Source organism: Orcinus orca, chromosome 8 (assembly GCF_937001465.1).
Source record: "Orcinus orca chromosome 8, mOrcOrc1.1, whole genome shotgun sequence".
Classification (NCBI taxonomy): domain Eukaryota; kingdom Metazoa; phylum Chordata; class Mammalia; order Artiodactyla; family Delphinidae; genus Orcinus; species Orcinus orca.
Window position 1 is genome coordinate 85,082,126 of NC_064566.1, and position 25,741 is coordinate 85,107,866.

General features: G+C 40.5%; 1 protein-coding gene and 1 pseudogene across 2 annotated transcripts; both read left to right on the forward strand.

The window, feature by feature from the left end:
* The first annotated feature begins 485 nt into the window (after positions 1-485).
* On the forward strand, positions 486-24,836 carry ACAT1 (acetyl-CoA acetyltransferase 1). 2 transcript variants are annotated; one of them, XM_049714111.1, is made up of 12 exons: positions 486-510; positions 12,345-12,392; positions 13,461-13,578; positions 13,853-13,948; positions 14,156-14,256; positions 17,163-17,306; positions 18,059-18,209; positions 19,128-19,223; positions 20,957-21,070; positions 21,934-21,998; positions 23,694-23,851; positions 24,384-24,836. In XM_049714111.1, the coding sequence occupies exons 4-12, from the start codon at positions 13,885-13,887 to the stop codon at positions 24,502-24,504; spliced, it is 1,014 nt and encodes a 337-aa protein (XP_049570068.1). In that variant the 5' UTR covers positions 486-510; positions 12,345-12,392; positions 13,461-13,578; positions 13,853-13,884; the 3' UTR covers positions 24,505-24,836. The 2 variants fall into 2 exon arrangements, with proteins under 2 accessions (XP_049570068.1, XP_004282319.1); XM_004282271.4 differs by lacking the exon at positions 486-510 and adding an exon at positions 1,542-1,812.
* On the forward strand, positions 9,521-10,330 carry LOC101272050 (60S ribosomal protein L10a-like; annotated as a pseudogene).
* Positions 24,837-25,741: the final 905 nt, after the last annotated feature.

Below are 25,741 nucleotides of genomic sequence, written 5' to 3' on the forward strand. Positions count from 1 at the left end.
ATACTCCATGGTCAGGGCAGTCAGTATTCCCTCCCCAGATTCAAGGGGAGGGAACACCGACCCCACCTCTGGTTGGAGGAGTGAGCATGAGTCATATTGAAAGAAGAGCTTGTAGGGTAGGCTAATTGTATGATTAGGCCACCCAAGATGGCTGTTCTCTTGCTCTCTGTACATCCCTCAACCAGACCCTGCTTCACCTATACCCTACTCACCTGACTGACCTTCCCTCTTAATCATAGAGCCTGATCAGTAAATGCCTACCTACTTGCCCTGACCCCAGCTAGTGAGTGTTGTAATCTTTAAATCAGAACAGCTCCACAAAGATGGTTTATCAAAGGGGCAGTGAGGGTTGTCTCCTCTGCTGGTTTCCCTGGTAACTGATGAGGCAACCTGATATCAATTCCCCCGTAACAATTCCCTCTTCTTCCGGTAGGGAAGACTGTTGCCACTGCCAGCCTGCCATCTGCTGCCAACAATGGTGTGTCTCTCCAGGACCCTCTTGCTTTGGGTGTAAGTAAGATCCCCTATCCAATAAACCACTGATGTCTCTGTCGCTAACTCTGGATTCTTTCCATCTTGAGGCTGGGCAATTACAAGCTTTGAAGTCCTGCTGGGGTGCAGCCCAACACTAACTTTTGGTGTGGCCAACTTTGAAAAATACAATCTCCCACTTGTTACAAAACATAATTAAGGGTGGGGATTTTACTTTAGGAAAAACCTGGGTTTGGCTTGGAGTAAGTAGGGTTAAAGTGCTCACTTTGTATGTTGTCACTCCTATCTTCTGTATAAAGTAAGTACAGGGAATTCCCTGGTGGTCCAGTGGTTAGGACTCTGCACTTTCACTGCTGTGGGCCTGGGTTCAATATCTGTTGGGGAACAAAATCCCACAAGCCACTTGGGCAAAAAAAAGCCAAAACAACAACAAGCAAAATTAAAGAAATAGAAAAAAATTAAATAAATAAATAAATATAAACGAAAACAATGTTACAAAGTCACAAAAATTTGCTGTCTCCAGCTGAAGATCCAAAATTAAGCAGTGGGTTCCCAAAACGTGAGAACATCATACCTAACACATCATTCTCTGGAAATAGGTACAGGAAAGCAATGCCATGTAATGCTATCAGTTCAGACCCCAGCTCTACCACTTTCCAGGCCATCATGGAAAAATAAGTTAATTTCTTTGTAGCTCAGTTATCTCATTAGTTAAGGGTGGATAATAATAGCATCTAATTCATGGAGTTTTTGTGAAGGTTAATATAATTTTATTAATTGTTCAAAGTTAGGCATTAATGTTTCCTATTCCTCTTCTTCCTCCTACTAAGAAACAATTGCAAAATTATCTCATCATAAATGAAAAGCTAACTGGATTGCTTGAAAATATTTTCATGAATATCCTTTGTGCTTTGTGGGTATTAAGTGAGAGAAGCAGGCCCAGTGAACAGAAAAGGCCCAGGTTACACATAAACCACTGGTCTCAGAAGGTCAGAAGTAGTGGAAAGGGGACCTGGCACCTTATCAGCAGACTTCTAAGCCAGCGCTTCCTGCCACGCGCCGCTCGGGCGTCCCAGCGCCAGGCTCCGTCCCTCCCCTCCTATGCTGCCGGCCAATGGCCGCCGGCCGTCGCGGCCCGAGGCTGCTATTGGAGGAGGCGGCCGGGTCGGCGGTTGAAGCGGGGTCGGGGACCCGCCGCTTGCGATCACATCTCTCCGCTGGTATCTGTCTGCTCGGCGCTCGGCCACCATGGCTGTGCTGGCGGCGCTTCTGCGTGGTGGCGCCCGTGGGCGCAGCCTCCTGCTTCGGAGGCAGATGCAGGTGAGAGGGACTGGGACTCGGGTCTCGCCTCGGAAGTCTTCTGCGTGCGGCCTCGCGGCCGGAAGGAGCCCTAAGTGCAGGCCTGAGGAAGCCCCCGGAGGGACCCACGCCCCGAAAGCCACGCGCTCAGACTTGCCGGCTCGCACAGGGCGTTTCCATTCTCAGGGGGCTCTCCCGGATCGTGATAATTGCTTTCTGCTGTGTCAGGTGGGGCAGGTATTTTGACAGGCAGAAAGGCGCGGGCTTGGTTCTGACCTTGCCCGACGGGTAGGGAAGGCCCGTAAAACTGTTTTCGAGCTTTTCTTTAAAACATGTTTGTGAGCGTTATTGTCAAGAGATTTTGATTTCCTGCAATAGGTAATCATTATGGGCTTACAGGGTGATAATAAAAAGATGTACCGACTCGGAGCAACTTCAAACCTATAAGGGAAAATAAATGGCTACTCACTTTCTTGATGAGTAATGCTTACGTATTAAGGGCGTCCAGAGCCGTGTTTCTCCTCTGGCTGTTGTGTTTAGGGAACACAGGAGCGACAGCCTTGAAAGAATCTACTGTTTTCCGTACATCAAAGCAAGCTAGCTTGCACCACATGTTTAGGGTCTGGCAAAAGCTAAAGAGTAGGTAGAGAAGTTCAGGGTGTGGTTGGTGAAGCTTGACTTTTCCAGTTTGGTTGGAGCAATAAAGTTTGAAATCCAGTCATATTGTAAGAGTTTGGATTTGACTTAAAGTCAGTGAGGACCGTTGATATTTTTGCTCTTGTCATAATTAGAGGTATAGGAGCATTGAAGTGGGGAAAAAGCTATTGTCTGTTAGGTGTGATGTAACTTGAACGGGTGTGTTGGCAGTAGGAGCTGAAAGGGAGGAGCACTATGCAAGAGATTGTGAAAGAATAAGTGTAGAACTTGACAAATGCAGAGTGAGGGTGGGAGCCAAGGGAAAAGGAAGAGTCTAAAATTAATCCTGGGTGACTGAGATAATAGAAAAGTCAGGAGGAGTGGGTTTCCAGGAAACATGAGTTCTTAGCATATTTGTTAGTATGTCGGAAATCACAAAAATGTACTTGGGTCATCCTGAGTTTCAACCAACATTTATTGGTGAATTAGGTGAAATAAGTACTCTAATTTTGTAAAAAACAAAACAAAACATAAGCCAAATGGAGAACCCTCTTAATTTATAGTTTAACTGGGAGCTTAAAATCAAACACAATTGTTGCTGATGAGAAAAATGAAGTTGTAGGTTATGTAGCATATGATTTGTGGTGTTCATTTAATTGAACTCTAGGAATTAGTTGTATTGGTTGTTACTTGAATTAAGTGGTCATTTAATGAACCATGGAAATCCATTTGTCTTAACAGGTTTTCAATATTCAGTGCCATTTTGTGGAATGGAACTTGATCTCTAACCCATTAAACTGGCTTTTTCTCTTTTGCCTTCAGATACACACAGCTCTCCCTTACGGTCAAGAAACCTTTATGGACTTTATCAGAGCTTGTTGGTTTCCAGCTGGAATTGCTTTTTTCTTATGGTCAAAAGAGTAGTCCTCCTCGTCACCTTCGTTTACATCCATTTCTCCTTAAACCTCTGCAGTTAGATTTCTGTACTGCTCAACAGAAGAATACCAGTGATTTTCTTTTCCTGTAATTTTTCTTCTTCTTCTTGACTTTTCTTTGTACTATATTTGACACTTTTGACCATTCCCTCCTTTAAAGTCCTGTCTTGCTATTTTGAACCAAGATAATTTTCCTTTAATACTCAGACTTAAAAAAAAAAAACAAATCCTGCATTGTGCCAGTCCTGAGCCTATTTGTTCCCAGATTCATCTTCTCTTCTCTTTCTGTATTGCTGTGAGGCCGACCCTTGCAGGTGCCAGCATCATCTGGCTTCTGTCTGGGTTCAGAAACTGGTGGAAGATTGGGAGATAAGAAGGGAGAAGTCAGGATAATTATTTTTTTCCTCTCTCTGCCTTAGATTGTGTTTCTGACAATGTCTGCTAGTCCTTTGGTTCTTGTTTCTGCCAGGTGACCCTGACCCCTTGGCTTTGGTAACCCTGCTTCTTCCCTTTGTCTTAACAGCCTGAGCATGCTAGTGCCTTCCTGTTGCTAATCTCTGTGCTGCTTCCTCCTGTTCTCAGCTCTTCTGTCACCTGTACATTTATTTATTTTAAAATTTATTTATTTATTTATGGCTGTGTTGGGTCCTTGTTGCTGCGTGTGGGCTTTCTCTAGTTGTGTAGAGAGGAGGCTACTCTTCGTTGCAGTGCGTGGGCTTCTCATTGCAGTGGCTTCTCTTGTTGAGGAGCACGGGCTCCAGGCGTGCGGGCTTCAGTAGTTGTGGGTCGCGGGCTTAGTTGCTCCGCGGCATGTAGGATCTTCCCAGACCAGGGATCCAGCCTGTGTCCCCTGCATTGGTAGGTGGATTCTTAACCACTGTGCCACCAGGGAAGTCCCTCACCTGTGCATTTAATTCTCTGCATTAAATTCTGTTTCACATAGAATGGTTTTTATTTTCCTGGTTGAAGCCTGATGGATACTCATGGTTTTTGCATTCCCTTCCCATTCCCTTTCACCATGTGGAGTTTTGAACCTCAGTTCTCAGCCTTATACAGAAAAAAAGAACAGAATGTTTTGGTAAGCAAGTAAGTGGTGATAGTGATCTGATTGGCAGTAAACACCGAGAGAAATGGATAGATTCAAGAGATAGCATGGAGATAGAATCTGTTGAACTTAATGACTGATTGGCTGTGAATGGCTGAGAGAGGAGTTCCACAGGCCTTGATGAGCCCAGCTACAGCAAGTGTGTAGACAGAGGAGAGAAGAGGGCTTTGTACAGGGCCTTTGGGAGACACTATTTCAGGACAGGCAGAACAAGTGGGAACCCGTGAAGGTGAATGAAAAGAGAGGATGGTGTTGTGGAAGAAAACCAGAGGAATGTAGTGTCACCTGAAAGCCAAGGGAGGGGAGATTTCCAAGAAGGAGGGTGTATTAGTTTCCTTAGGCCATTGTAAGAAAATACCACATATCGGGCAGCTTAAAACAACAGATATGTTGCACAGTTCTGGAGGCTAGAAAGTCTGAAATCAAGTGCCTCTTCTGAGCTTCTTGTGGTTTGCTGGCAATCTGAGTTCCTTGGTTTGTAGATGCATCACTCCAGTCCTCTATCTGCACATGGCAATCTCCCTGTGTCTTCACTTCCCTTCCCTGCAAATGTCTCTGTGTTCAAATTTCCCCTTCTTATAAGGACATCAGTCATATTGGATTAAGGCCCACCCTAATGAACTTATTTTGACTTGATTATTTCTGTAAGGACCACATTTACAAATAAAGTTACATTCTAAGGTCCTGGGGATTAGGACTTCTTTTGGGTGGGGCACACAATTCAACCCATAACAGAGGGAGCATTCAACAATGTAAAAATTTAATATAAGTGTTTATATAAGATTTTAACAAAGGAATTATATAAATGAAATACATAAAATGAACATATACATAAAATGGAAAGCGTTGATTGAAATTAGCATAACTGTTTAATACTTGGAGAACTTTATAAAGGCCTGAAGAAATACAGATTTGGGATATCAGTTTTATGTAAGGGAACTTTGCTTCCCCATACAGACAGTAATATGCATAAACACAAGGTATTTTGAGTACTAACTGCTAAATCCTCTAAGAAGTTGAAAAATTTTTTAAATGATTAATCTGTTTTCTCAAAATGTTTCCTTGATAATGGCTCAATTTCTAATTCATTTTACTGATTTTTTACAGTTATTTTGGCATATGGATAGTTCTCATGAATTTGTCTCCTGTGAACAGAAATAATGAAAAATTAGTATCACTGATGACACGCTTGATTAGTGAAGAATATCATAAGCAAATCATTAATTACTCAAAAATAGTGCAGTACTTTGGAAAGAGCAGTTGCCTCAGCTTCCTAAATTTTATTACTATTTTAAATAAAATATATAATATGTATAACAAATATATAATATGCATAATACAATATGTATATATGTATAATATGTAAACTATATGTATAATAGAGTGAGACTGTTTGGATTTGAAATCCCAGGTCTGCCCCATATTGGCTCTGTGACTCTGGGCAGGTTACTTGACCTGCCTGTGCTTTAGTTTCCTTACTTGTAAAATAAGAATACTAATACCCACCCATTGGCTGGTTCTATATCTAAAACATATTCCATATACATCTGTTTGTATCCACCCCTCTTGTGACCTCCTTAGCACTAGCCACATGAGTTCTTGCCTGGTCTCCTTCCCTTTTTCTACTCCTGCTCCTACAATCAGCTCTCTATACTTCAGCCAGAGTGGTGTTTTTATAGTAGAAAAGCCTTCAGTGGCTTCTCATTGCACAGACTAGAATCCAGAGTCCTTCTCATGGCCTCTTTGGTCCCTGCTTGTTTCTTTAGTCTCAGCTCAGACTGTGTTCTCCTGAGTATGTGGCTCCCACTATACTGTTCCACTTTCTATACTTAGCATGCGCCAAGTTTGTTTCTAATTCAAGGCCTTTGTCCTAGTTCTTCCCAATGCATCAAATGCTGTTTTCCCTAGATCTTCCCCAGGCTGACTCTTTTTTTTAATTTATTTATTTTGGTTGTGTTGGGTCTTCGTGGCTGCGCCTGGGCTTTCTCTAGTTGCAGCAAGCGGGGGCCACTCTTCATTGCGGTGTGTGGGCTTCTTATTGCTGTAGTTTCTCTTGTTGCGGAGCATGGGCTCTAGGCACGTGGGCTTCAGTAGTTGCAGCGTGTGTGTTCAGTTAGTTGTGGCTCGTGGGCTCTAGAGCGCAGGCTCAGTAGTTGTGGCACATGGGCTTAGTAGCTCCGCGGCATGTGGAATCTTCTTGGACCAGGAATTGAACCCATGTCCCCTGCATTGGCAGGCGGATTCTTAACCACTGCGCCACCAGGGAAGTCCCCCCAGGCTGACTCTTTAATATTCAGTTTCTCAGCTCCAGTGACATCTCCAGAGAGCCCTCTGTGGAACATCCCATGTAAAGTAGGCCCTCACTCTGTAGCTCATTATCCCATTTTGTTGGCTTCAAAATATATTTACCCTACTTGAAATGTTTTTTTGTTGTTGTTGTTGTTTTTTGTTTTTTGTTTTTTTGCGGTACGCGGGCCTCTCACTGTTGTGGCCTCTCCAGTTGCGGAGCACAGGCTCCGGACGCACAGGCTCAGCGGCCATGGCTCACGGGCCCAGCCGCTCCGCGGCATGTGGGATCCTCCCAGACTGGGGCACGAAGCCGTGTCCCCCGCATCGGCAGGCGGACTCCCAACCACTGCGCCACCAGAGAAGCCCCTCAAATGTTTTTCAGAGCTGCTAGTAAGCACCAGACTTTGTTCATTTGTTTAGCGTTTCTTGCCATCATTGGGATAAAAAATAAAATCAGTCTCTTCTTGAAACTTACAGTCTAGTGGGGAGACAGGCCAGTGAGGGTTACAGAATTATGTGTTTGGGACAAATAGAGTGTGCACAGGGTGTGCAGAAGCTAAGACTGGAGTGTCTACCTCTGCCTGCATTGTCAAGGGTGGTCTCTAGAGTTCTTGGGGCAGCTGAGCTGTCCTTGAAAGATGATTGTGATATGCAAATAAAACTTAACTAGTTGTGTTCATTTATCACATATTTATCACACATTATGTTCAGTGTCTTGATCCTACTATAATTTTGTCATTCCTGGGATATTTAATGAGCTCTAGGCACTATGCCAAGTGACAAGGATGTAGCAGTGAACGAGAAAGGAGGAGGAAGGGAAGGGGGAAAGACAGGACTGCTCTCAGAAGCTTGCATTAATTATACGGAGAGAGAGAGATTAAATATGTGAACCCTGTATTTACACAGTGTGAGAGGTGCTTTGAAGGAAATAATCATGTTGAAATAGAAGCCAACTTTAAATAGTCAGGGAGAAGCACTCTGGGGTTGTATCATTTGAGCTGAGACTTGAAGAACAAAAATGAATCAGCCAAGGCAAGCTGGGGAAAGACTGTTACTGGCAGAGGCACACTGCAAAGAGCTTGAGGTGGGAATGGGTTCAGAACAAAGAGGAGGCTGGTGTGGCTGGCACAGAGCAAGAGTGGCATGAGTTTGGAAAGAACATTAGAAAAGAAGACCAAAAGAAAAAGGAAAGAACATTAGGAGCCAGATCATACCATACCATCCAGATCATCAGAAGCTCCAGTTCCAGGAGCCAGGAACTTGTAGGATAAGGGTGAGACTGTGGATATCATTCCAAGAACAATGGAAAGCCATCAAAGGATTTTTTTTTTTTGCTGTACGCGGGCCTCTCACTGTTGTGGCCTCTCCCGCTGCGGAGCACAGGCTCCGGACGCGCAGGCACAGCGACCATGGCTCACGGGCTCAGCTGCTCCACGGCATGTGGGATCTTCTCGGACCGGGGCACGAACCTGTGTCCCCTGCATCGGCAGGTGGACTCTCAACCACTGCGCCACCAGGGAAGCCCCATCAAAGGATTTTAATCAGGGGAGCGATGTGATCTGATTTACATTTGTGTGTGTATGTGGGGAGGGGGGGTTGTTTTTGTTTTTTTGTGTTTTTTTTGGCCACGCCACACAGCTTGTGGGATCTCAGTCCCCCTGGGATCTCAGTTCCCCACCAAGGATTAAACCTGGGCCACTGCAGTGAAAGCACCAAATCCTAACCATCGGACCACCAGGGAACTCCCTGATTTATGTTTTAAAAACCGGATGGACTGAAGAAGGGAAGCTGGGGATGCAGGAAATGAAGTAAAAGGCTGTTACAGTAGCAAGAGATCGTGGCTGGGACTAGGTGGCAGTAGTGCAGATGAAGCGAAGTGGAAGAATTTAGGTATATTTTAGACAGTATTGACAGTACCTGTGATAGAGTATCTCTAGGTATTAGGCACAGATGGAGGGTGAGTCCTAAGATTTTGGCTTAGCACCTGGACAGATTGTGATGTGATATCTTGAGGAGGGAAATGCTGGAAAGAAACTAGTGTTCTACTTTTCTGGTTATCACGGCGTGAGGCACCATGAGCAGTAAAGTCTCCCGTGACACCCTCTATGAGGCGGTACGGGAAGTCCTGCATGGGAGCCAGCGCAAGCCCCAGAAGTTTTTGGAGATGGTGGAGCTTCAGATCAGCCTGAACAACTGTGACCCTCAGAAGGACAAATGCTTCTTGGGCACTGCCAGGTTGGCACCATTCTCATCCCACCCAGCCCTCAGTGTCCCTGTGCCCGTCTCCTCCCTTCAGGCTCTGGTTGAGGCTGAGATGGCCTGGCACATGTGGCACTGAAGTGCCCGGGTAGTTCAGACCCCCTGCTCCAGGCAGGTGTGGCTGGACAGACCCTCACACTGGGTCTTAAAACAAGAGGGGAGGGACTTCCCTGGTGGCACAGTGGTTAAGAATCCGCCTGCCAATGCAGGGGACACTGGTTTGAGCCCTGGTCCTGGAAGATCCCACATGCTGCAGAGCAACTAAGCCCGTGTGCCACAACTACTGAAGCCTGTGTGCCTAGAGCTTGTGCTCCACAACAAGAGAAGCCACCGCAATGAGAAGCACGTGCAACGCAACGCAAGAGTAGCCCCTGCTCGCTGCAACTAGAGAAAGCCCGCGCACAGCAATGAAGACCCAACGCAGCCAAGAAATAATAAATTAAAAAACAAACAAACAACAACAACAAAAAAAACAAGAGGGGAGGTGTGGGGAGGCCTTGGCTGAGCCTGCCGGCTAGTTTGGGAAGCCAGACTAGCTGTTGGTGAATGTGGATGCTCTGGGCTTAAGTCCACTCCCTGCCCCAAGTTCTCCATATGTGTTCTGGGGGACCAGCAGCATTGTGATGAGGCCAAGGCTGTGGATATACCCCACATGGGCATCAAGGTGCTAAGGAAACTCAACAAGAATAAGAAACTGGTCAAGAAGCTGGCCAAGAAGTATGATGCCTTTTTGGCTTCAGAGTCTCTGATCAAGAAGATCCCACGAATCCTGGACCCATGCCTGAATAAGGCTGGCAAGTTCCTTCCGTGATGACCCACAATGAGAACATCGTGGCCAAAGTTGATGAAGTGAAGTCCACGATCAAGTTCCAGATGAAGAAGGTGCTGTGTCGGGCAGTGGCTGTTGGCCACATGCAGATGACAGATGATGAGCTGTGTACAACATCCACTTAGCTGTCAACTTCCCGGTGTCATTGCTCAAGAAAATTGGCAGGGGATTTCCCTGGTGGCCTAGTGGTTAATAATACACCTGCCAGTGAAGGGGACACGGGTTTGATCTCTGGTCTGGGAAGATCCCACATGCCACAGAGCAACTAAGCCTATGCACCACAACTACTGAGCCGGCGCTCTAGAGCCCGCGAGCCACAGCTACTGAGCCCACGTGCCATAACTACTGAGGCTTATGCGCCTAGAGCCCGTACTCCACAACAAGAGAAGCCACCACAAGGAGAAGCCCACATACTGCAACGAAGGGTAGCCCCCGCTCGACACAACTAGAGAAAACCCGTGTGCAGCAACCAAGACCCAATGCAGCCAAAAATAAATAAATAAATTTATCTTAAAAAAAAAAAAAAATTGGCAGAACATTTTGTACATTAAAAGCACCATGGGCAAACCTCAGAGCCTGTACTAAGGCACAGCTTAATAAACCACACTCCCACCATTAAAAAAAAAAAAAAAAAGCAACTAGTGTTCTAGGGTGGAAATTGAGAGACATGAGTTGGACATTAAATTCAGGCTATCAAGTTGGCACTTGGATATATGAGTCTGGAGGTCAAGGCTGGAGATAGAAATTTTGAAATCACCAGGACATAATTGCTGTTTAAAGCTATAGGGCTAGATATGATTAAGGAGACAGTGAAGATGGAAAATTAAAAGGGGCCTGGAACAAAGCCCTGGGACATTCCAGCACTTAGAGGTTGGGAAGGGGAGGATGAAACAGCAAAGAAGACTGAGAAAAATAACTAGAGAGATAGGAGGGAGACTATAAGATTGTGTTAAAATGGAAGCCAAGAAATTGGAGGGTTTGTGTAGTGGTTTACACATATTACCTCATTTGATTCTCACAACAACATGTGGGGAGTATTTTAGAAAACTTAATGCTCAAGAATACTCAGCTAGTAAGCCTAGGCTCTTAACCACTGTGCATGTTTCCCCAAGGAGAAAAGTGAGTCCCAGGTTGCTGAATGGATGAGATGAGTATAGTGAAGTCTTTATTGGATTTTGCTATCCAGACATTGTTGATCTTGGTCAGAGCCAACAAAAGGATAGATAAAAGCCAGATTGGGTGGGGTTGAACAGTAAATAGGAGGTGAGGACAAGGAAGCAAATTGTAGGTAACTTGTTGGAGAACTTCTCATGTACAGAGGAACTAAGAAATGAGGTGAAAGCTCAATGGGAGTCTGGGTTAAGAGGTTTGTTTTTAATTCTTTCAGGTGGGAGGAAGCCTATTACTATGCTTACAGAATAATCCAGGAGTAAAGGGGATGAATGATACTGGGGAGAGGGAAGGGATAACGGAAGATGTGGCATCTTTGAAAAGGCAACTGGAATGGGATCCAGGGCAAAGTGGAGAAACCAGGGAACCTTCAACTAAACAGAACCAGAGACTTTAAAGTGGTTTAGAAAAGGCCCTTTGATTGCAAGGAACAATATCCCATTTCACACTAGCTAAGTAGAAAGGGACTTTTTTGAAGATATACAATAGGCAAGCTCTTTGGACATCCAAGGTTAGGAAATAAAGTAAAGCTGGCCTTGCTGGAACCCTAACTAGAAAATCACTAACTATGTTATCTTCTTTTGTCTCTTGTAGTGTGGCATGGTCTTTTCTTCCTTTTCTGAGTGTATATGTTCCATTCCTTTGCTTCTCTGCTTACTTGTGGCTTTTCTCTTTGCTGTAACCTCTGCTTTTACATGGTGTTGCTGACTAACTCCAGCCCCTTGGGCCTTTCACTTCAAGTGCCCATCATCATTCAGTTGATTGGGTCTCTGAGAGTGCTAGCTTGGTTCAAAGTCCATTCCATTTTTGGTCCTGTCAGCTCTGGCCAGTGGGAGGACGATGGGAATCACCTTGTACTTAGGACTGTCCCTTCCAGACCCTTTGGAGAAAGGGGTGTAGCTGGAGAGGCAATGACTGGTATGTTTACTACAAGTAGGAAATATAAATTCAGAGTTGGGTCACAGATAATATGGTAGAATCCTTCAGTGTAAGTAGGTTATATAAGCAGCAGCCCAATTTGGGCTTACTTAATTTAGAACTTAGATTTAACTTAAAATTACATTTTATAAAGTTTATACTTAAAAAGGCTTAGAAATTTTAAGATGATAAATTCATCAGAAGTTAAAACATACATTTCCAATGAACAGTTAATCAGACGAGAATATTACAAAAGTAATTTTAAAAATTGTAACAGTGATATATGTGAACAGGAAAATTTGGAAATTAAAGTATAATGCAGCAAAAAGAAATAACCATAATCCCATTACTGAGAAGTATAAAGTGATGTAGGTTAATATTTTTTACATCATAACAAATATTTATATTACAGGAAATAAGATATGTGGAACGAAGTTATGTATCAAAACCCACTTTGAATGTAAGTATAAATTTAAATTGTGCTTTAAAATTTCAAGAATTTAAAGGAAATGTAGTCTATTAAAAATGCATATTCTAAAGCATGTATAGATGAGGGTCAGCTTGGGATGATTCAGTGGTTAGGAATAGCTAATTATTGAAATATTAAGTCAGACTCCCAAATTACCCTAAAAAATTTCAGTCTAGCGCCCTGCATAATTTCTGCTTCTTCCCCAGTCATTGTCTATGGTAAACAACCTTCTCTAAAACTAGGCAGTGTTCTTCCTTTACTTTTGGGAACCCCCATTATATTGTGTTGGTTGGTACATTGCAGAGGCCACATGGAAGATACTAGAAGAAAGGGGCTGAAGGAGATTGGGGATTAGACAGGAAGGACCATCACCTGGTCACCTAGTGCTTCCTGAGGGGTCCTCCTTTTGTTTCATAACGGTTTCTAAAAAGACTTAGTAATAGCCTTCGACCAGAATCTAGGGAATGGTTCTCTTATTATCTATGAGAATTTATGCATGTATGTATGTATGTATTTATCTAAGAGCATGTAGAAGGCAAGCGTAAGGAGAGAATTGTTAAAATAGTGTTTTGCAATATTTAAGAGAGCTTTTATCTTTTTCTTAAATTTTATATTGTCTTATTAATAGTTTAAGAAGTATGGCTCTGGCTGTGTCCTAGTTAAGTGGTATGCCCCCACTAACATACAGGTCTTGACCCTAGACCAGAGTTTGCCTTCAGTAAGGAAGCCCTTTAATTAGGGCTTTTTATGCAGTTAACAAGGGTAAACTGATCATTTCTTAAATTTTGACTAAGGAATAGAATTGAACCTTAAGCTTCTGGCCTATGCCTATTTTAGAACTGGTTTTTCTTAGGTTTTCTATTAGGTCTTAAATCATAAAGTACCAGAATTGAACTGATTTTAGGGCTGTTCTAATATTATTTTCATCTTTGATGGGTAATTAGTCATTCATAAAAAGTCTGTTTTTTGGCTAATATATCTATGAATTGTTTATTTATGAAAGATGATGTGGGTAAAATATTTAAATATAATAATTTTTACCATCTTCTGTCTTGCCAGGAAGTGGTCATAGTAAGTGCTGCAAGAACACCCATTGGATCCTTTCTAGGCAGCCTTTCCTCTCTGCCAGCCACTAAACTTGGTTCCATTGCAATTCAGGGAGCCATTGAAAAGGCAGGTTAGTAGTGCTTTACTTTTTGTGTTGAGGGGTAGTGATTCAATGGAACAAATGTTTATTTTGCACTTAACTATATACGTAACACTTAGAAACGAATTAATGTCTACACTTCTGAATTCCCTTGAAAAGAAATCCTTGTACTAGAGTGTTATGAATGAAGCTCAAAACTGACAAGAAAAAGAAACCATTCCTGCTATATAATGTCACATACTTTACTAGGTAATTACTAAATTGAATAAAATATGGAAATGTCTTTTTGATTTTTTTAAAAAAGGGATTCCAAAAGAAGAAGTGAAAGAAGCATACATGGGTAATGTTCTACAAGGAGGTGAAGGACAAGCCCCTACAAGGCAAGCAGTACTGGGTGCAGGTATTAGGACTACATTTTTGCTTTTATACTTAAATGTTTGACATGGCAAAATGGAGGTCATTTCAGCTTAAATAAAATGTTAAATGCATAATAGACTTATATCGGCAGAAGAAATGTTGCAGATTATAGTTTAACATGCTCTATTTTATTACAGTTTATTTGAAGAATATCTTTGTTCTTCAAAAGTATGATTTATATTGGTTTTAGGCTTACCTATTTCTACTCCATGTACCACTGTAAACAAAGTTTGTGCCTCAGGAATGAAAGCCATCATGATGGCCTCTCAGAATCTTATGTGTGGACATCAGGTAAGAAGTACCTTCTTTTCCATTTTATAACTAAAATAATATGCAGTGCTAAAAAACACTAAAAATCTAAGCATATTCATACTCTAGAAGTGAGATTCTTTCTCATAAGTGCAGTTGCTCTGTTGTTTCAGACACTCAGGAGTGTCTGGATTTGCCAATTCCATTTGAAGTAGAGGTCAAAATGATAGCTCAAGTGTCTGGTATTAAAAAGTAGTTTTCAGCCAGGACGTTTTTGTCTTTGGGTGCCCCTTTACTTAGGATTCTGGTTGATTTAAGACACCGTAAATTTTGTCTGTGCTAGAATGAGAAGGGTTTTTATCATAAATGAGAATAAGGTGCTGACCCTGGGAATCAAATCGTTGATTGAGCCCAAAATTGATGACTAATTTATAGCTCCTTATGTTCAGGTTCAGCTGTAAAATTGTGCAGGCTTTCTATTGGCCTTGATGATTTTGATCTTGTCTTTACCAGAGCAAGAGATAGGCTGCTCAGCAAACATATGCTGGATGTTAGGAGGCTAGACCTGGACTCGTAGACCTAAGAGTTTATCAGATCCAAGCCTTTTTTTCAGTTGAGGAAAGAGGTTGAGAGGACTACAAACACAGTTACAGGGGTAAAATTAGAAAACAGGTGTCCCTATCCCTGTCTAGTGCATTCCAGCCTATCAGGGTATAACACACCAAGGTAAAAATCAGTTGTGAGGTGTTTGCAGATTATTTCTTACATGTACAAGAATCATAATTATGCATACCCTTGCTGTTACTCCTCCCTTGCTTTGTTTCCAGTTGTAAGGCAAGCCAAAGAGAAAAAAAAGAGTGATACCTGATACACATGCTAAAAACTGAGATGGTATAGAAAAGTATAAAATGAAAAATCTTCTTTCTTCTTGCCCTACTTTGAATCTCTGACTTATTCATCACTTTTTTGTGTATTCTGCCACTGAAAAGCAGAGAAACTTTGGGGAAGTTTCTTAAACTCAGTGCCCCATGTAATGTCTTGGAGGTCATTCTGTATCAGCACATAAGATAGTACTCTATTGACCTGAACAACTATAATATACTTATGGGTCCTTATTGAATGGACATCTAGGTTGTCTCCAGTTCTTCACTATTTTAAATAATGCTGCAGAGAGTACCCCTATATATATCTTTGTGTAATTATAAATACTTAAATCAATTCTTGTTAATTCACTGTACTAAGCAGTATAGTGTAGTGGTTAAGAACAAAAAGTCTGGAGCCAGACTAATTTCAAATCCTGGTTTTGCTCATCATTAGCTGAGGATCTACTATGTGGACATTCACTGGAGATTGGTGAACAAAACATTAAAAAATCTCATCATGTGCAAGTCTGTCTTTTGGAAAAATTCCTAAGAGGAGAATTTCGGAGTCAGAGATTTAAAAATTTTGATATTTTCAAATGCTTTCCATGAAAGTTAAACCAGTTACATATTTTCCATAGCTTATGAGAGCTTGTTTGCCTATACACAAGGTAACACTGACATCAGGTATTATCAAACCCTTGTCAAACGGTCATGAAATTGTTTAGATGTTTCAGAATGGTTTGAATGACAAGGAAAATTTTGTCTCAGTTGATTTTTTTGTGGTTCTCTAGCAAATGCTTTCAGTTAGTGTTCTTTGATTCATTTGTGCATGTATAAAATTATCTGACTTAGAGGAATACTAGGAATTGCCTTATTTTGAATGGTCACTTATATTATATTCTGTAGAATAATTGATAACTTAATTTCTGTCACTTATTATTGCCATCATCCCCAGAAAATACTCAGTATTTCAGGTTAGCAGAATAAAACTTATATGAGAACTATTTGAGACTCTCCATATTTGAAAACAGGCAAAATATTTAGGTTTCTTTGGTACAGAACTTCTGTTTGTCTTTATTCTTTTTTTTTTTTTTTTTTTTGTGGTACGCGGGCCTCTCACTGTTGTGGCCTCTCCCATTGCGGAGCACAGGCTCCGGATGCGCAGGCTCAGCGGCCATGGCTCACGGGCCCAGCCACTCTGCGGCATGTGGGATCTTAGTACCCCGACCAGGGATTGAACCTGTGCCCCCTGCAGTGGAAGTGCAGGGTCTTAACCACTGGACCACCAGGGAAATCTCTGAAGATATTTAAACAGTTCTGTATGACCTCAGGTGTAGGTCCAGGCATGAGACTGGAAAGGGAATGAGAAGTCAGATTGTAAAGGGCCTTATGTGCTATGCTGGTGAGTCCTGTAAGGAGTGGAATGACCAGACTTACAGTCTAGCCAGAATGACTCAGATGAGTGTAGATGACACTTGGGTGGAAGGACAGGCTGCATATCAGATGATCAAGTAGAAAATTACTATAGCTATCTGGGAAGAGCTGATTGGGAGGATCACAATCAAGGAAGTCGGATTATTTCCGAGAACTGAGATTACGTTTTTGGCAGTGTCAGTGAAATGAAGGGTTAGAAGAATTTCAGAAGATGGTTCTACATTAAAGATTCCTGGCATTCTTATTAATGTCTGATTCTGATCTTAATTATCATTACACGTTTCAGACCATTTCCTTTTACCAGTGTCAAGAGGGTACTTCCTATAGTGACTGTATAGCAAATGTTTAATAAAGTCCATGTAGAATACTTGTTTGTTGTAGCTGTGTAAAGGGTATAATGGGTTTGCAACTACAGTTGACCCTTAAACATGGATTTGAACTGCCTGGGTCCACTTAATGTGCAAATTTTTTTCAATAAACATGTACTACAGTTGAATCTGTGGATGTAGAACCATGGATAGGGAGGGCCGACCGTGAAGTTATACACAGATTTTCAAGTGTGTGGAGCGTTGACGTTCCTAATCCTGGTGTTGTTCAGAAGTCAACAGTACTACTTGAATTGACATTGGGTTTTTGTGTGTTGCTGAGCAGGATGTGATGGTGGCAGGTGGGATGGAGAGCATGTCCAATGTTCCCTATGTAATGAACAGAGGAGCAACACCATATGGTGGCATAAAGCTTGAAGATTTGATTGTAAAAGATGGGCTAACTGATGTCTACAATAAAATTCATATGGTAATTATTGCTTTTTAATGGAGAAATGCCATGTATATAAAATACTGCTTGATTTAAAAAATATATATATATATACTTTAATTTTTATTTATTTATTTTTGGCTGCATTGGGTCTTTGTTGCTGCATGTTGGCTTTCTCTAGTTGTGGTGAGCGGGGGCTACTCTTCATTGCAGTGTGCGTGCTTCTCATTGCGGTGGCTTCTCTTGTTGTGGAGCACAGGCTCTAGGTCCACGGGCTTCAGTAGTTGTGGCTCGCGGGCTCTAGGGCACAGGCTCAGTAGTTGTGGTGCACGGGCTTAGTTGCTCCACAGCATGTGGGATCTTCCTGGACCAGGGATCAAACCCATGTCCCCTGCATTGGCAGGTAGATTCGTAACCACTGCACCACCAGGAAAGTCCAATATATATATCTCAGAAACTGAACTGAAGGATATAAATGTTGATTGAGCCATTCATTTTAGGAAAATGTTTTTCTAAGCTCATTGCATCAACTTGGCTCAACTGTTGAATAAATTGCCCCACACTGAAATAGGACATTTTCTGACATTTAATAATGGATTCCATAGGTGTTTAATTATTTGTCTTCAAAATAGCAACTTCTGGGCTAATTCAAGTATTTGAGGATGAGACATGAGTAAAAAAATTACCTAGTACAGAAAGAAGTATATTTTAAGAAACTAAATTTAACTACTAACCACTATTTTATGTTATGCAAAGTTAATTAGTTTTTTAAAACTTCCAACTTCTATCAGGGCAACTGTGCTGAAAATACTGCAAAGAAGCTGAATATTGCACGAGATGAACAGGATACTTATGCTATTAACTCCTATACCAGAAGTAAAGCAGCATGGGAAGCTGGAAAATTTGGAAATGAAGTTGTTCCTGTCACAATTACAGTAAAAGGTTGAAGAATAAATAGATTTTAATTTTTAGTAGACTTTGTGTGTTGCTAAATATTTTATGTTTGAGTTTTAGTACATTTTTATCTTTGTTAATTTCAACTGAGGACGCTGACACTGCTGCTTATGGTTATTAAAGGGAAATGTTGCTAATTCAGAGGTAAATTTAATTTCTAATATAATTTAATTTAATTTCTAATATAATTGTTCCTAATATAAGCAACAGACAACACACTAAGTTAAGTGAAAAGGGGGGGATTTATTAGAAGGCCACTTGGGGATTCGTCCCAGAACTGAAAGATGTATGGCAGCAACCAGTCAGCTCTGGGAACTTCAGGAATTGGAAGTGGGTAGTCAGTACCATTAGGACATGCTGTCTTGGCTTTTCCGTGCTGCTTTTGTTCTTTATTGTCTCAGCTTTTCTGTGGTGCTGCCTCCATCTCCAGGGTCACATCTGTAGGGCTCTCAGTCACAAAGGAAAGAGACCTCCTCACCAATTGCAGCAAAATAAATCCACAGTAAAGACTCAATCAACTTGGTTTAGGTTACATTTCGATTCTAGAAATAATTACTGTGATGAGAATGATGGAGTACCAAAACTTATCCAGCCTAGGTTGGACATCTACCCCTGGGGTTAGAAGAATGAGGTCTGTGATCATAGAAGGAGGCTGAGAGAAGAGAATGGGATGTGGCTAAATAGAAGATTTAAATTGCATCAGGCTACTTAATAAACTCTTCTTTAAGACACTAACAGAAATTATTGATGGTAGATTCTTGAGTGGAATTTACTTGGGATGGTTTAAGGTATGTGGGCATACAGGGAAGCACAGACTACCAGGCACCTTGTGTACCATTTCTTACTGAGCAACTAATTATTATCTTCACTGCTAAGATTACTTAATTTAAAAGATTTTTGTTTTAGGTAAACCAGATGTAGTGGTGAAAGAAGATGAAGAATATAAACGTGTTGATTTTAGTAGAGTTCCAAAGCTGAAGACGGTTTTCCAAAAAGAAAATGGTTAGTATTAAGAAATGAAGCATAAGAAAAAAGAGTCAGTGTACCATATCTCGTCTTAGAACTGCCTGAGGATTTAAAAAAATTCTAGAAAACAACTAGATGGTATTTAACATTTTCAATGTATCAGGCTCAAGTGAAGGTAACAAAACGTATGATATTTATCCAAAGTATATTTAAAATTGCTTAACAGTTAATATTTTCTTTGCATGTCTGTGTGTGTTTGAACTTGTTTTTTATTATTAATTTTTATTGGAGTGTAGTTGATTTACAATGTTGTTAGTTTCTGCAGTACAGCAAAGTGAATCAGTTATGCATATACATATATCCACTGGTTTTTAGATTCTATTCCCATATAGGTCATTACAGAGTATTGAGGTAGAGTTCCCTGTACTATACAGTATGTTTTTTATTAGTTATTTATTTTATATAAACAGTTAATACTTTCAATATATAAAGCCTCTGGAACAGGTTGTAGAATGATGTAGAACAGTTTTTCATATGCACTTCATCTTGAAAGTTTTTCATGATACGAAAGTCAAGTTTACATATTATGTTAAATATCTGTAAGCCTCTGGAGGATTAAGCTGATAGATGTTTTTCATTTTTGTATCTCTAGTGCCTGGTTCTCAACAAATAAATGTTGAATGTTTGTTAGTGTAAGTGGGATCCCAGGTTACTAAATCCTTTTAGGAGAAAAGGTCAGTTCTGCTTTTAAAATTGGCTGTATACAGCTGCGATAATAATCTGAAATAACTTTTTTCCCTTTTTTGATTGAATTTCTCAATACTAACTATAGGAGTAGATTAATCTTTTTTATTAAAGCATCATATAAAAATTTATATTGCAGGGAATTCACCGATGGTCCAGTGGTTAGGACTCTGTGCTTCCGCAGCAGGGGCACGGGTTTGATCCCTAGTCGGGGAACTAAGATCCCGCAAGCCTCACAGCTTGGCCAAAAAAAGAAAAAAAAAAATTATATTGCAAAAGTATATTTTTATAATTTTAGCAGCAGTCTATTTTAGGGTCTTCATTGGTATTTAAAAGAAAACAGCTTAATTGACATATAATTTGCACACCATAAAATTCTCCTGTTTAAAATGTACAGTTTAGTGACTTTTATTATTCATTTAACTTCAAGTGATTGTAGAGAAGAAGAAACACCTGATTTTGACACTGATTTGAAAAATATATAATGAGTGCCCGCTCTACTGTGAATAAGCAAAGACTTAGTGTTTGTTAGGAAAAATATGAAGTGGTCCTTATCTTTGAGGAATTATGAACCAGCATTTACCCAGTGCCATCACACATGCCTTTTGAGGTAGCTTTGAATAAACTGTTACAAAAAACTAACGTAAGGGGACTTCCCTGGTGGTCCAGTGTTAAGACTCCACGCTCCCAATGCAGGGGGCCCGGGTTCGATCCCTGGTCTGGGAACTAGATCCCACATGCCACAACGAAGATCCCACACGGGGCAGCAACTAAGACCCGGTGAAGCCAAATAAATAAATATATATATATTTAAAAAAATCTAACGTAAAAAGGCATACTGACATTAATTGTGTTATATACATACACATTTAATTATGTGTATTTTCCTGAGGGCAGGAATTATCTCCATCCATATCTTCATGCATCTAGCAACCCAGGCAGTATTCTGCAGAAATTTGTTAAATTGATCCAAACGAATTCAGTGTGAAAGGATGTTCTGATGTCATGCTCATTGATACTTTTAGGTACAGTAACAGCTGCCAATGCCAGCACACTGAATGATGGAGCAGCTGCTATGGTTCTGATGACTGCAGATGCAGCCAAGAGGCTCAGTGTTAAACCACTGGCAAGAATAGCAGGTAGAAAATGTTCTGAACTTGTTTATTCCTAAACCGCTATATTCTTCCTGAAATTGAGGTTCTTTGCCAGTAATATTATACGTAATATTGAAGTTGGCTATTTCTGTCTGTAGGTTGTACTTTGTGACAGAATTTAACTAGTACATGTTTTAATTGAGATAGAACCTCCTTCAATATTTTCGTTAGTATTTGATTTGTATAAGAGAAAGCTTTTAAAAATCTTTCCCTATCCTGGATGATGTGTGGGAGACTACAGGGTACATGTTTTCCCCTGGCACTGTGGGGAAAGGTAGCCAGGTAGAGTAAAAAGAATATGGGCTTAGGAGTATAGAGATACAAAAAATTTAATTGTACTGGCATTAATTATTAACTGTGTGGCCTTGGCATGTCCTCAGTCTCCTTAAGACTTTTTAGCTGTAAAATCTGCCTTGCCTTCTTCATAAGGAGTTAAACAGATACCATTTTGTTTAGATCATGGTTTCTTAACCTCAGCACCATTGACATTTCACAACAAATAATTGTGTTGTAGGAGCTATTCTATGCACTGTAAGATGTTTAGCAGCTTGGCTTCTACCCATTAGATACTACAATAAGTGGCATTCCACCTGTGCAACAACCAAAAATATCTCTAGATAATGTCAGTGTCCCTGGAGGCAGTTTCCCCTAACTCCCTATCTGTGAAAGTCAATGGCTTAGATGACTGGTATAATCTTGTAAAGTGTAGAATCTTAGAAAAGGCACAAATACATTTAAATACACTATAATGTTTAGGAAACTTGCATTTTTGCATATTATATGAGTTGTTAGATATAGCTTTGGGTGCTTATAAAAAGATTTTAACGACGTATTTTTTTTTAATGAAGCATTTGCTGATGCTGCTGTAGAACCTATTGATTTTCCAGTTGCACCTGCATATGCTGTACCTAAGGTGAGAACAAAATAACAGACCATAACTCATTGTGCCAATTTCTGTTTTTGCTTATACCAAGGTTGCATGTTTTAGATTTTACATGTTACTCATCCACCAAAGCATAGAGGTAGCTTAGTTTCAAATCTTCTCACTTCTCCTGAAAACAATTAAAGAGCAACAAGGATAACAACAACAAAAGTAAAGGGGCAGCCCACAAACTATATTTTCAGTGGAGCAGATAAAAACTACATGATTGAATTCCTTGTGTGGAACTCACATACCTGGAATGGCAACCGCAAAGTGGGAGGTTGGTGCAGCAGAGAAAAGAAGGGAATGCTGAGGGTCCAGGGTTCTAGAATTCAAAGCAAATATTCATTACTAGAAGGAGCAGTCTTCATCCTGAAAGGGAACTCATGGGAGCTGGTCTCAGAGTAAAACTGGAGATGGAGAGGACCTATCTGCTCCAATTGTCAGTCTGAGTCTTTGTGGGAAGTTACTAAGGGGTCCCAGGAAAGGAGACAGTGTTGTGTTGGTTTAGGGGTTAAGGGATCTCAGAAGACTCCAGCAAATGTTCCCTTTCAGAAGTAGAGGGCCTCACCCTGAAAGAAAATGTCTGAGGGTGGCACCCAGATTAGAAAAAAAAAAAAAAATCAGTCGGGAATAAGGATAGAGAAGGATCAGAAACAACAGGGAGTGCTGATCTGTCCAGAGGTGGCAGATCTCAGAAAGCAACACAGTTATACAGCTTCTGAAAGTGAATGTGCATCACATTGGAAAGGAAGGGTGATAAACACTTCTCAGCTAGATTCTGAGAGCTAGAAAAGTGGCTACACTTAGGTAGGTACCATGTTTTGTCTCATGGTGTTGGAACTAGAGGAAGCTGTTTGAGCTGTACAGCTTAGAAAGCTACCTGAGCCTGCTGGAGGAAGAGAGCAAGGAGGAACAGAAGTTTCACGTTAATATTATTGTTGCTCAGAACAAAAAAATTTCTAAAGATAAACACCCTCCTGCAATAGCTGAGGAACTATCAAAACAAGAGATCATATAATAAGACTTTAAATAAATCATTTACAGTGAAAATACGATAGCTCTGAATAACTGTGCCCCAGATAACCCCACAGCAACTTTTATAAAGCAGAAACTCTAGGGGATGCAATGAAAAATTAGTAGAGCGTAGTATACCTCTTTCATTTGACAGATAAAAAATCTAGAACTAAGCAACATATAATCAGTAAAGTAGATCTTAAGAATATGTATCAACTGTGTACCCCTAAATAAAGAGTATTCAGTTATCCATGGAATGATCAAGAAAATGAAGTTTTCTCTCTCCAAAATAATAGAAATACGATAATGCAAACAAGTCTTTGATTACAATGCAATAAGATGAGAAATTAGGGCATTCCCTGGCAGTCCAGTGGTTAGGATTCCACACTTCCACTGCAGGGGGCATGGGTTCGATCCTTGGTCAGGGAACTAAGATCCTGCATGCTGTGCAGCACCCCCCCCCCGCAAAAAAAAACAAAAACAAAAACAAAAGATGAGAAATTAAAATCAGAAAATAAAAGGGCCCTTCCTCCTGGAAACTAAGAAATTCCATATTTATGTATTACATCAAAGGGAAATATAAACGAAAATTGCAGAATTTCAAGAAGATAATGAAAATAAGTTTTGACTTAATTATCTGAACATAATCTATATTTTTAAAAAATTTAGGTTCTTAAAGATGCAGGATTGAAAAAAGAAGATATTACAATGTGGGAAATAAACGAAGCCTTTAGTGTGGTCGTACTAGCAAACATTAAAATGCTAGAGATTGATCCCCAAAAAGTGAATATCAATGGAGGAGCTGTTTCTCTTGGACATCCAATTGGGTAGGTAAAATTATAAAGAAAAATATACCTAGGTTAATGGCTGCCTTTGTATATTCCTATCAAAACTTAAACTGCTTCATGATAATTCTTGTTACTCTTGGTTTAACAGTTTTTCTTCCCACACATCCTTCATAGGGCAAATACCATTTCTGATAGGATCCCCATTGAACACAGATCTATCACATCTGTTCCTTGAAAACTAATATTGTTTTATGTTGAAGAAGATAATTTAAGAGTAAAATCTATGCTTGGGCTTTTCAAAAAGCTGTAACCATTCTTGGGGCTTCCCTGGTGGTCCAGTGCTTAGGACTCCACGCTTCCACTGCAGGGGGCATGGGTTCGATCCCTGGTTGGGAAACTAAGGTCCTGCGTGCTGCTCAGTGCAGCCAAAAAAAAAAAAGCTGTAACCCTTCTTGAAACAAGTCTCCCAAGTTAAAATAAAGTAGTTAAATTCAGCTATAAGTAATGGCTAATTTGGTTATTCATACAGTCTATAAACCATTAAAGTACCAAAATGCTTTCTTAATCCTAGGATGTCTGGAGCCAGGATTGTCGTCCATTTGGCTCATGCCTTGAAGCAAGGAGAATATGGTCTTGCCAGTATTTGCAACGGAGGAGGAGGTGCTTCTGCCATGCTGATCCAAAAGCTGTAGACAACTTCTGTTGTCTAAGGCAACAACCCTATGTAGCCAGAAAGGCCTGCTGTAATCAGGGTGACTGATTACCCTGGGTCAGCTTGTATGAAAATAATCTGTTTCACTTTTTATTATTTTCAACTCTTTTTAAAAAAATAAGATAAAAAATCAAATCCCCAAACCTTTTGAGATTACACAGTAATTTTTTCTTCTAATTTACATTGTTTCTAATCTTGAGCACATTTTTGTTATAAGGCTGTACTGTTTAAAATACCACTGTGCAATATTAGTGACTTATAAGTAGCTAGAAGCTTCCATTTTAGAGAATAAATCTTAATTTACATTTTTGAGGACTGTTAAAGATTAAGTGAATGTTATCTATCACTAATTTAGATTTAATAGACCCTTCAAAGTAAGAGCAGTTATTCTGTGCAAACTAGGAATGCCTCATATCATTAGTCAAGAAGCCAAAGACTGTAGTGTTGCTAGAAACAGGAGGAACCCGTGTGCTCAGGTCTGAAGTGGGTGCAATTTTTCATAACCTCATCATTCAGAATTTGTTTGGGCGTGGGGGTTAGGGTTTTTGCTCTGAATTACTACAGTAGCACAAAGAGTGGGAAAGAAGGTGGAAACTAAACTGCTCAACTGAATGGATTTCTGAAGGGAAGAGATCGTCACTTTCATTATGCCACAATGCCTGTTCTTAAGCAGAAGAAAATGCAGCACAAGTATCTTGAGTTGCATCTCATCTAGAAAAAAAACACACTGTAGGCAGGGGCTATGCACACCAACCTCAGCTGCAGTTCTGAGAAGGGAAACCTGTTTAAGTTGATGCTGACAGTAGTTGGGGAGTAGAGAGGACAGAAAAGTGGTATTACATCTATCTCATGGCAAATAATTCAGTGAATTATTCAGTGAATACTTATCGTTGAAGGAAAAAAAAAAGATAACATGGAAAAAAATTGTTCTTAAGATTCAAAGACTACTTTCAAAAATATCTGTATAGTAATTACAGCTCCCTTTTGCAGCTCATTATGTGCTAAGTAGTGTCCTAGAGTCTTTATTTGTATTAACTCCTTTAATCCTCACAAAAACTCGATAGGGTAGGTACCATTATTATCCCTCCTATAAAAATAAGGAAATTGAGGCGTGGAGTGGTAAAATAAATTCTCAAGGTCAAATACCTCGTGAGTAGCTGAGATGGATTCAGTTCCAGGCAGTCTTACTCCAGAGCCCAAGTTCTTAACTCAGTATG